This window comes from Aulostomus chinensis, chromosome 4 (genome assembly GCF_037954235.1).
Source record: "Aulostomus chinensis isolate RoL2024-O1b breed Wild chromosome 4, RoL_Achi_v1.0, whole genome shotgun sequence".
Lineage (NCBI taxonomy): Eukaryota > Metazoa > Chordata > Actinopteri > Syngnathiformes > Aulostomidae > Aulostomus > Aulostomus chinensis.
In genome coordinates, this window is record NC_141323.1 from 3376290 (window position 1) to 3388822 (window position 12533).

Genomic DNA, 12533 nt, shown 5'->3' on the forward strand with positions numbered 1-12533 from the left:
TTCTTTTTCTGAACGTGAAGAGCACCAAAATGAAGACACAAGGGCTTGACTGTACTTTCCTTGCTAACAAAGCGTCTCAAGCTTGCTCTGAACGCTACCCGTGCGTGCAACGTGGCATGCTCAGCCTGCAGTACAGCAAGGCGACACACCACAAGGTACAGCAGTTATGACATGTTGTTCTCTGCTGCACTGCTTTAGTCAGCCCTTTGGCTTCTCCACACTCCACTGCCAAAACCTCCAGGGAGCTGCTCAGCTCTAAATTGAAGCTCTGGTCTGGCTGTAAGACAGATTAAAGCCGCCAAGTATGATAAGCCACAGCAACGTTTTCCTCCTCCCTGTGTCCTCCCCTGAGGTTAATAAAACCTGTTGATGAATTATTGGTTAACTGTTTATGAAGTTGTTGTTTTTTTTATGGTGGAAATAGTTTTGATCAGCAGCTTCAGCTCAAGTCCTATCATGTTAAGGTCAAGGTAAAGACAAGGAGGACATTTTATTGTGTTGGGAGAGTTTAAAGTTTCCTTTAAAAGTGACCTTTTATTCACTCCAAATATTGCAATGAACACGAGATTTGTAAAATGTTGTGCCACATAACCCACATTCAAACTACACCGTAATGAAACAAACTCGATTCAAGCCGGCTCAACTACTCTAAACTAGTTGAATAACAATCTGGAAATAAGCGCCAGATGTGTAATGGCTGAATGAAGGCAGTTTGGCTTTATTCCTGTTAATTCTTCAATTGTCAGTTGTGAAGTGACAACATTAACGGTGAAACTGAACCTCAAGTGTCACGTTGAGAGTGTGAGAGATAAAGATATGAAGAAACTGTATTTGCTTAGTTGTTTGGGGTAGAAGTATTTTCATGTTATGGTAATTGTCATGCTATGATAATTGTCTCAGAAAATACTGTGTTATAGTACAATTATTACTTTTATCATGAGTAACTTGACTTTTTTGGTTAAACAAAAGTTTTATGAATGAAAAAGTGACTTTTTTTTTTTTTTTAAATCCAAGTATGTGTAAAAACTGTTAGGAGAGACGGTTGTGCCTCACCACTGAGACACTGAACCTTGGTTCCGACTACTGAACCCACCAACGTTCTCACTCATTTTTAAGTTTAACCCTTTTGTTATTGATGGGCTTGTTGCACAGTGCGCAGTGGAAGTCACTCACCAATCCACCACTGTCTCTATACCAGTGGTTCCCAAACTGGGGAATGTGTACGCACAGGGAGAAGCAAATTGACATAGGGTTACAAAAAAAAAAGAAATTAAAACATTGCAAACAGCCTGATTACATTTTGAAACTGGAATATAGACAGACATACAGTATAGATTAGTTTGATGAGAAATAATTCACTGTAAAAGATTTTATTTGATGTGTGCTGTGTGTGTGTCTCAACCAAGGTAAAATAATAAAAAAGACAGTTGAGTGAGCAGTAACACTGAGTCGCCTACACTCGATGTATTGCATATACGTATGAAACCAATTTTAAAAAATGAATTTAATCGTCTCACATGACTGGGCGGGAGGCGGCACGGTGGTGGAACGGTCAGCACTGTCGCCTCATGGCAAGAATGTTCTGGGTTGGAGCCCCGGCTGCAGCATGGGGTCTTTCTGTGTGGAGTCTGCATGTTCTCCCTGTTCCTGCATGGGTTCTCTCTGGTACTCCAGCTTCCTCCCACAGTCCAAAGACATCAAGAGGGGACGAGGCTGATTGATACTCTAAATTGACTGTAGGTGTGACTGTGAGTGTGAATGGTTGTCTGTCTCTATGTGTGGTCCCCACTGTGAACCCACTTGGAGTGTTCAGAATAAATTCATTGTTGGTGAGAACCTACAGGATAGCTCAAATTTTAAGGTTCACAAATGAGCAAGAAAGCTTTCTCTGTCTTGTTAATATTACAGTGGAAATTTGGCATGTGCTACCTTTGTTTATCGCAATGTTTAAAAAAAATCTCCCATCCATGGTTGCATCTTTCTGTAGATAAACAAATGTACGTGACATAACTGTTAATGTTCATAACACATGCACACAGTATAGCAGTCACTTTACCTGTGACCCTCACACGAACCAAGTTCCCGTCAGAGGAAACCTGTTGTACTTGAGCAGATGTCCCCTTTCAGAACGATTTGTATTTACCGTGTTTTCCCTGCACTTGCAATTCCAATAGGCAACACACGAATCTACACCACCAGCCAAACTTTGAAGAACACCCAATATTTCCAGTTTTTATAGAAACTAGATATATGTAGTTGTAGTTAAATAATCCCTTAAATGTGTCTTTGTGGTCCAGACAAACTTGTACTTATTATTTTGCCATTTTCATCCATCTAATTGACGCGTGTTCCGAGTCCTCTCTTGACAACTGAAACTGATACTTGCTGACTTTGACGCCGTTAAGCTGCTTGAAGCCGTTGTCTTGTGGGCCGCCAATCATGCAGCTGTTCACTCTTAACTTGTCTTGTGATTTTGTCGTGGCTTTTGGTCTGCCAGATCTATTCTTGTAATCATTTCCCCCACGAGCCTTTTGATGGTGGGCAAATCTGTCCTCACTGACACCTTTGCTCTCTCTGCATTTCATCTCACATTTTCTCTCAAGCAAAGAGACCAACACTCTGAAATATCATAATGCTCTGTTTTCGTTTTAATGGCCCCTTTCTGGTAATTAAGTGACTTTGAGCAGTCGATTACTGTCCAAACAATGATTCACGGTGTGTGTTTTAGCACTACTTTTCTCCACACGGACAACCTGTAAATTTTTAAGAAAACCTTTGGAGACAAGCCATCATTTACTTTCACTGTTGCAAAGAAGTTGGTACTCTAATTTAAGTTATTCAACTTAACTGATCCCTGACAATGCTTTTGAGAATGAAATGTTTATATTACACATTAGTGATTAGCTAAAAGTAAAACACAAAGTACAGCTAAAGTGGAATTTATAGTATCAGATTATTGTGCGAAGTGAAAGTAAATAAAGAAGAAAAATCTCCTTAAAGTTTATCCTGGAATTGTTCTATTAACATCCTTTCTTTCAACCCCATGTTTGGGCTGAAGGCAGAACCGGAGCTAATAGGCTCTTGAAAACATGGTTTACTGTCTTGCAATGCCAGACATCAGCGCTCTCCACCTAGCGTGACACAGTCTGGGTATTTTTGAATGCCAGATATTTGCTTGGAAAGTGGGAAGAGTGAGAGAGTTACATTCTCAACAATACGCCACACTTGAAATGATGCTCTCTCTCCATCATTGGGAGTAGGGGGGGGGGGACAGTCGTCAGGTTTTCATCAAGGTATTTTGATGCGCTTTTTGAAATATTGCATTTGGAAGAGGTTGATGGAAATTTAAACTTTGAAATGACTCCCTCAAATTAATTTTTTGAATATTCACTTAAGTATTTTTGCCTTTTTTGTAAAAGAGTAAGCGTGTGAAACTGGCCACGGAAATGGCACTTTCAATCAGGTGTGACGTAGCACATCTTTCACTCAGCAACTGAGAAGCTGTTTCTGCTGCTGTCGTCTTCGTGGATATTCCCAAACTTTGTCTTTATCCTCTGAACGCGTTTAATGCTAACTGGTGCTAAAAAGAGTGAAAACCTGTCCAACCTAAGGTAATTCCTCAAGACTTCTCAACAAAGTTCGCAAATGGTTTGTCTTCTTCTACCCTGTGTTTAGCCATTAGTGACATCCCTGCACCACCATCCTCTGTAGGCATTTCGCAGTCTAGTTTATTCACTCCAAACCATGTGATGGAAACTCCTACTGCACATTGGCTTTTTTGCTAAACATCAACAAGTCTCTTCATAATTACATGGAAACACAATATGTGTTTACCAGTACACAATGTTACCAAAGTGCTGTCCTAAAGACTGTGGATTTGTTCCACAAAGCAGTTTTTTAAACTCGGATTTTTTTCCACCCACTTCTTGCAACAAAACCTCGGACAGCGTCCCCTGTCTCTATGACCGAAGCATTTAGCGATTGACCTGTAAATGTAGATTCTATGCAGACTCCTTATATAAAGTTTCAGATATTACACTGAAACTGAAAACTATGACCTTTCTGTGGTGCGAGAGGGAGATTAAGAATAATCAGAATTTTGTGACTAAATATTTGTGGTAGCCTTTAAAAGGAGTCTTCAAATCTTAACTCTATGAGTGGACATTCAAGAGTTACTGAGTTTCATCACACTCTTCAACTCAAGGACCATCACTCCAAGATGTCCTGCAGCTGTTGCGTGCAACATATCAAAATTATGAATGAAATGGTAGCAGGCCTAAGCTGAAATGACTTGTCACATTCTTGCTATTTTCAGCTCCACCAATGGAGAGGGAAAGCCAGATTACAATAGCAGATCCTCGTCTGTTTTCTTTTTTTTTCTTTTCCCCTGTTTAATTTTTGGTCCGGAAAACTAGTGGTCTCAGCCAGATGGGGCCACCCCTCTCTCCTTTCCAATTCCTACAGCACATAACACAAGACTCCCCTCCTTTGGTTACCTCAGGTGAAGATTTAGTCCTAAGACCACACAAAGACAATCCAGAAACATGCACAAAGACAAACCCCCTCTCCCTTGACCCTCTCTGAAGCCAATTTTAATCAAGGAATTGTCTGTCTGGAACAGCCTAAACACCTAATACGACAGACAGGTTCATCCTGTTGCTGACCAAATCCGTTTTGCTCGCAGACTCACGGAGTTCAGACATGAGATCAGGATGCCTGAGGGTGGTTTCCTTTAGGAGTTCTGTGACTCTAATGAAAGCATACATGGTCCATGAGGCCCGCTCTGCCATCCCTGCTCCAGTAATACAACCATGAATACAAATGGCTGCGCTAATTCACTCAAACTCATAACAACACTCATTTCCCCCTTGCCAGAGGTGATTAGGTGCTTTATCGCTCTCGCAGCTCTTTTCCTCATTACATTCGTCTCCCATGGAACTGCAAATCCAAATCCTCAACACAATCACTGAGCAACTGAACATTCTCCCGTTTGTTTCACTAGACATGCTTAAGCTGCACCCTCCTTTTTTTAATTTCAGAGGTATAATTTAGAGTTATCTGCAAGTCTTTGTAATATTAGTTGATGGTGCTTGTGCCTTTATGTGACCTTCATTGCAGTATGGCAGTGTGCCTTGGAGTATGATTGTGGCTGGAAGTGATCCAGAGCTCTGGCAGCCTTGACCAAGCCACCGCCCAGAATTCTGAGCTTGTGCCAGACGGCTGGGATGCCACCAGGCCTGTAGCCGCAGCCACAACTACAGCGAGTCCTAGATCCAGGCCAAGAAGCCACAAAACGATGATATGCTTCAGCTGGTTGCTCTTGACAGAGGAAATTGAGGGTTATTTGGATGTGAGATGGGAATGTCTGTTTGGCTTAAATTTACACTGCTGCTTATACCCTTTTACCTTTTGAGAAGTTTAACGATCTGTTTCATTTCTTGTCTTTCTCTCGCTAAATCCACCTTCTGTCCAAAAATTTTACTTTTCACCATCAGTCAACCAAATAAAGCTGTTCTCCAAGGTAGACAAACAAAAAGGGTTTTTCTCAACTCACAGGGCCCCAAAGAGCTCGATGGCGCCAGGCAGTTTTAGGGTGGTGCTAGGTGCGCCGTGTGTTCGGGAGGTGTTCAGCTTCAAGTGCAGTTTGCTTTCCACAGGCCGAGTTATTTTTGCTGCATGCTAGCAAAGCTAAGCTAATAATCCTCCAGGTCTGGTGCTACACTTGACTGTCTTGGGGGCTGGTTACCGTTCACATTGGAACCAGTATGATTACGATACCTGGAACTCTGTACGACTGCCCACCTGGACCAGTTTTTTGTTGTTGTTTTAACAAAAGTTTAATTTGTTAAAGAAAATGTAAATAAATCTGAACTTCTAACTGTCACGCTCTTGTTTTACTAATGTTAGCAGTAATCGTTGAAGCTACTTTTTAGCTTCAGGGCATAATATAATCACCCTCTCACGGCTGTTGAGTGAATTCTGCCAGAGTTCAGTACCAAACCCTGAATGTCTTACATTGAGAGAGGAGGAAAGTTTGAGTGTTTGTCCTCAAAGTAGGAAAGAGATTTCCCCCTAAGGTGCATTTTGCTCTGATCACGGAGAGCTATTTAGATACAATGCACCATTGTGTAAATTGTGCTGTACTGATCTCTGGCATGTACAGTTCTTCGTTTGTGATATTCCCAGCAAATTCTCTCTCGATTGTCCTTATCATTGAGAGACAGACTAATGGGAGGAAGATAAAGCCCCTCGGCAGCCTATGAACCAGTCACAGGACAAGAAATTGGAGTCCATTAGAAGGCCAGATATTCTGGTAAATACGTCAGGACAACACAATGTCAGCATATTGTCTGTGGTTTGGTAATTTCTTACTCAAAGAATGTTGATAAAGCGTGCAGTTTTATAACAAGGTCGGTTGACCCGTTAAGCCTCTGTTGGTGGATTTTTGCTGATATCAGCAGCATTGCATCGGTGCTGCTGCTGCTTCTTTGAATTTTTGCACAAGATTAGCAGAAGTGCCTGCAACTTTATCTCCTATGTGTCCTCTTTCATACAGCGCTTTGAACAATGGTAGGCTAGCAAAATGATTTTTCTCTATGTTGATTCTGAATTTTGATGACTGACGTTTGAGAAGCAATACTTTGACAAATTGAGGAAATCTACTGAAGTTCTTCACGGCACATGGACATACCAGTTCCAATGAGATTCTCAAGTTCTCAGAAATGAACAATGAATTGTTTCTAATCTGACAGCAGAGGAAGCTGTTTCTGCAGTGCCATCAGATATTCCCATGCAAAACTAAACCAACTGGAACCAAACGCAAGTTTGAAACATCGCCTTTTCTCTTTCAGTTGCTCAAGAAGTGTCAGATATCTACACGGCTGAAAGTATCATACTAATACCATGATAATTTCTTTATTCATATTAATAATGAAGTATTTATCTTGCTATGTTATATATTTGTACTCATTGTATATCTACATCAGGATGGATGGATTTAATCTTTGTTTTGTAAATGAACTGTAAATTCTGTAAAACTGTCAATTATTTCCACCACCCGTTCCCATCTCTCCCACTTTGCTATTCTAGAGCCATGAATGACCTCATGATTCCACATGCATCCATTCTGTCCTCATATTCTAATCTATAAAGCTGCTATCCAGATATCAGCACCTGTTATCAACCTTTATTTCACCACTGACTCACCCATTCAAAGGGCGCATTAGCATGTGGACCATGAAGGGATGACTGCGGGACGCGGGCGATTCAGATCGTAAAACATAAATGCGCCGCTTCAGTGTAATCCGCGACCCATGGGGAGCTTTGTTTCGGCAGAACGAGTCAGGATGAGGAGACAGAAAAGCAAAGTTAATGGCTAACAAACCTGGGTAATGCTCAGCTGTTATAGGGCACTGCCTCCATTAACCGCGGCCCGCTGAAGTCATCCCACTGAGCTAATGCATGTCCTCTGCATCTAGCCTTTCTGTGCTAATGAGGTGTGCAGAGGTGTAGTCCTTCTGTTGCTACACTTCCATGCATCAGGCTAGTAGTAGAGCTCAGGTCATACATTATACAAACATGACGTCAAGCTCGTTTCTGCAATGCCTTGTGAGACTCATCACACTTTGTGTTTCACCTTCTCAATCGTAAGCGCGTTTTAGGAACCTAAACATGAAAAAAAATAGGTGATTCCAATATCTGTCAAAAATAACCACATCAGGATTCTTTTTTTTATTATTTGGCCATAGTTTGCTGGTTCTAGGCATCAATTATTGAAAATCAGAGATGGTTTTACTTGATATGTAGTTACTAGAAGCACAAATACATACCTGTGAAAAAATGACATTGGATTTTGCTCAAATGCGCGAGGACCTAGAGGACACTCTGAGAGCGCATACGTCCACCGAGGTGATGTGATGTCCCAGGCATTATTGAACACCTCATCCAAACCAGATCTAAAAAAGAAAGGTTTTTATTCTTTTGCTATGTAGAACCTGAGACCTGCCCCAGACCTTAACGAGTCTCTTTTTGCCCTGGTTCAACCCCTCCACCACATTTGGTGACAGTTTTACATCATCCTATAAAACAGACAAATGGCACCAATCGCAGTACATCTTTGGTGGAGGGTTGCGACAAATAATCGGTGGATTATTTGATTTTAAAAATTAAACGTTACCTTCATGATAGCTTAGCGCTAAACTTCAGCACATCAGCTGAAGAATTCAGTTATTCCAGCGTAAACCTTTTTGTAATTTACATTTATGTTTTTGGTTTAACGGCGTAAACGCCACAAGATCAGGGTGCATCTATGTTAACGTCCCATTGTATACAAGGTGCTGTTACAATATGACATATTGATGTATGATGTATGGCTCATAGGGCGGCAGTGGTTAGCACTGTCCCCTCACAACAGGAGGGTTCCGGGTTCGAGCCCTGACTCGAGCGCGGGGTCTTTCTGGGTGAGTCTCCATGTTCTCCCTGTTCCTGTGTGGGTTCTCTCTGGTACTCCAGCTTCCTCCCACAGTCCAAAGACATCAAGAGGGGACGAGGCTGATTGATACTCTAAATTGACTGTAGGTGTGACTGTGAGTGTGAATGGTTGTCTGTCTCTATGTGTTGGCCCTGAGATGGACTGGTGACCTGTCCAGCAGTCGCCGCTGGGATAGGCTCCACCCCCCGCGACCCTTAACAGGATAAGAGGAGGAAAATGGATGGATGGATGGATGGATATGGCTCATACTCAGCCTGAGCCTAATCAGTCAGCATCAGCAACATTCTGTTTGAGGCTGATAAGACCAACTGATGTTGTTTTTCAGAAACAGCAAATTTCAAACATCGGCTGCCATATTTCAAAGGAACTTGACTTTTGCTTGAATGGTCTGGTTTGGTTCTGGAGCATCAATAAACGGCTTCATTCAGTATAAATAGCCAAGTCTTTGGTGCGTAGCCACTGTGGCTGAGTGCAGCAGCAGGGACAAACAGCTGGAGTCACTCTGTTGCAGTCAGCTGTCCTGCCAGGTCCTGGCTGACCATCTAACTTGAGCACCACTTGAGGATGTAGCTGCTTCTAGAGCCTGTCTGCAGTGTGTTTACCTGCACGCATGCGGCACACATGCATATTTGTCCATCCCCGCATCTGTTTTCCCTCTGAGAATGATCACTCCGCTGCAGATCCCATCAGCCCAACCTTAAAGTGTCTGTATCCCATATTTATATCAACATTTGGTCAGTGTGATTTATGCATAACAAAACCTGATGTTGAAGATATGTGACATATTGAAAAAACATGTTAGGCAACAATGTAGCACATAAATTCCCACTCAGCTGTATCTGCACTGCAGGTCTGCAACTGATGGAATGTACTGTGACCAGATGTTCTCAGCTCACTGCTCTACGAACACAATAAGTTTGTATCTAAATGAAAGGAAAGATGGAAGTCAGCATTGTTGCTGTGTCAACTGTCGCCCCTTGCGGATTGTTAATTTTGCATAAATATATCATTTACATCATGATTATATTTTTATAACCTTTGTGAAGGTCTTTTTTTTCATTGTCATTTGTCTGCAGGATCATGCAAAAACTAGGAGGCCAATTTTCACCAAGTACGGTGGAGGAGTGCCGTGTGGGTCAAGGAAGAACCCGTTAACATTTAGGGCTGGTTTGTTCAACATAATGAAAAACGTTGTTTGTATACATCAGGATTGGCTGAGGTCCACCAAGGCACCATCTACAGGGTGCCTTGGTGGAGGCGTGCGCCCTCCAAGTGCTTCAGCACAATGTCCCATGTCAAATATGAGACCTACTTATGCTGCTGCTACCACATGTTAACTTACTTTACTGAAATGATGTAATACAAACAGCTTAAGTAAATTTGGCGTAAAGCGCCACGCACAGTTGCACAATACCTGAAATGAAAGAGAAAACAGTAATGGGTTCGCCTGTGGAACGGAGGCTGGTTTAAAGGAGGCCTCCAGGTGCATGATGGGTTGCTTGGCTCAGCTCCCAGACCAATTTGTAAAGGAAAGATCGGGCCGTGTTAATTGGACGGATAGTCCAAAATGATTAGGTGCTCTCTCGCTCGTCTTCGCTTGGGTATTTTTCAGCGAATGCTGAGCGCTTGTTTTGAAAATGTCTTTCAATGTGACATTTTTTTGTTGTTCGATCATTTGTCCCCACATATCAAGCACGCCGGTAATCCAGCGTCGTTAGCAGTGAAGGCAAATTCATCCGTCCGCACAGAGTTGAAGTCTCTTTTTTTGTCAGATTTTTCATTTTTTACTCACGGTTACTGAATGAGTCACACACTCAAGAAGCCGCCTGCAGGCAAAGGCGAGGGCTATAGGCGTCGGTGTGACGCATATTTTAGTTGTCAGATTATTAAAAAATTTTTTTTTTACAAAATTAGAGGTTAAAATAGGCTATATAACCGTAGCAGTAGTAAATAAAATGCAAAAATAATAATGTATAAATAAAAATTAAATGAAGAAATAACCCTTATTCATTTTCATTTAAAAAAAAAATCATTTTCATGTGATTTCTTCTTTCACATCACATGACCTTAGAGTTCTTTGAATCAAGTTGAGGTCGAGCAACTGATTGTTTTCATCTCCATGTTCTGTCTGCAGGTCCTTCAAACCCGACTTTGTCCTGATTCGCCAGCATGCCTTCAGCATGATTCCAGGAGAGGACTTCAGGAACTTCGTGATCGGCCTGCATTTTGGCGGCATCCCGAGCATCAACTCGCTCTTCTCTATCTATAACTTCTGCAGCAAGCCTTGGGTGGTAAGCAAACTTAAGCATCAGCATTTCTAGACTGTCTTCCGACCCACACGTGCAGTCGGTGTCGCGGGTTTGCCCCTGGACAGGCACCTCTACAGCCTCATCCTGCTCTATTTCTATAGCGAGAGGAAATGATTGAAAATACTTCACGACTCTGCATGAGGTTGTTATTGTTGTCTTGTAATTTATACATTTACAGGAGCCTCGATGTGCCATAAGAGATGAAAGTTAATGAAAATGAATCGACAGGAAGTTAATGTTGCTTCACTCGCCGATGAAAACTGTAGCGAGCAGTCAGCACAAGGGGTTCCCAAACTGGTGCGGGGCAGGCCAAAGTTCTCTGCCTTCAGTTTGACAGTGAAGGATCGGCGCAAGACAGGCAGCGCACTGTCCTGAGCAGAAGAATACAACGTAGCCACGTCAAACTCATGTCACATCTGTGAACACACAGCTGGAAGCAACAGGTCCAACAGCACTGAGGGACACTGGTCAGGCAGGGCAGAGGAAGTAGCGACCTCAGCAGATGTCACAACCCTGAAACCGGCCCCATGCATGCATTTTTCATATGTAGAGATTTGATCTTCAGTCGCGTGTACAATCTCGCCTGATAAAATTTTACTTCATCCAGGTACACTTGATGTGGAGGGTGATGTCAGAGCAAGGCAGATGTATTCTGCACTTTTTGCCGCAGTTCCTTTCCCCTTTTTCCTGTTTCTTTTATTCTGTTTGTCTGAGTTTGACATGTCTGTGGGTTTAGTGGTTCACACATAACAGAAGTCAGCAGCCCTCGCAGGGGCTCGCTGGGACGTTTCCTTGTCCAAATCCAGATGAAGCTTCATTTGTTTTCATACTCAGCTAAGCAGCTATAGATCGGCTCTAATGAGTCATGTATATATTTTTACACAGAATTATGAGAATAATGACAAAACTTTTATGCACGAGGCCTGATGTTCCTGCATCCCAATGATCAGCTGTACTCTCAGGACGACAGGTGGCCGCTGGGTCGAACTGTACTACAGGATCACATCTGGGAGGGAGAGAAGGTTTGCTCCTGCTGCTGCTGCAGTAACGACGTCTTGTTTATGTCTCCTTCCAGTTTTCTCAGATGATTAAACTCTACCACTCGGTTGGTGCTGAAAAATTCCCCCTGAATGAACAAACCTTCTACCCCAACCACATGCAGATGGTAAGTGCCTTGTAGAAATTACTTTTTGGTTAAAAACACACACACACACACACACACACACACACACACACACACACACAATCACCAGAGACCTCCTGTGGTTGGTTTTTCATTAAATCTTTATTATAAAAATATAAAACACAGAAATTAAGTCAAATATTTCTATAACCCCCTACAAGGAACCCCCCCCACCCACCCACCCCGCCAACACTTTCAGGAATCAGCGTTTACAGACTGTACACAGCTTCCTTGATTGGATTTTTTTTTTTTATAAGGATCAAACTTGACCAAGAGTTTTTGTGTTAAGCAGACAGCATATTTACACAAACATGAACCACAGAAATAGCGACAAAAAGGCCCCTCAGCTGGAGAAACAGCCTCATCACCACATATGAAGACGTAACAAGTGATTCAGTATCAAAATGAATGAATTGTGAAGGAAATTTTGCCGCCTGATTCAGTAGGTTTTGTATTTAAAACTCATTTTCAGGATTACTTAGAAGCCAAATGGCTGAAGACGAGTCCGAGGTTAACATCTGAACAGGGAAATGAAGTGGGACCACTGAAA

General features: G+C 42.2%; 1 protein-coding gene across 1 annotated transcript in view; it reads left to right on the forward strand.

The window, feature by feature from the left end:
- Nucleotides 1–12533, forward strand: part of syn3 (synapsin III) — a 119626-nt gene that overhangs the window by 43671 nt on the left and 63422 nt on the right. Inside the window, exons 5-6 of the mRNA XM_086201089.1 lie at nucleotides 10626–10782; nucleotides 11876–11965. Coding sequence (XP_086057215.1) covers nucleotides 10626–10782; nucleotides 11876–11965 — 247 coding nt within the window. The remainder of the gene's footprint in view (nucleotides 1–10625; nucleotides 10783–11875; nucleotides 11966–12533) is intronic.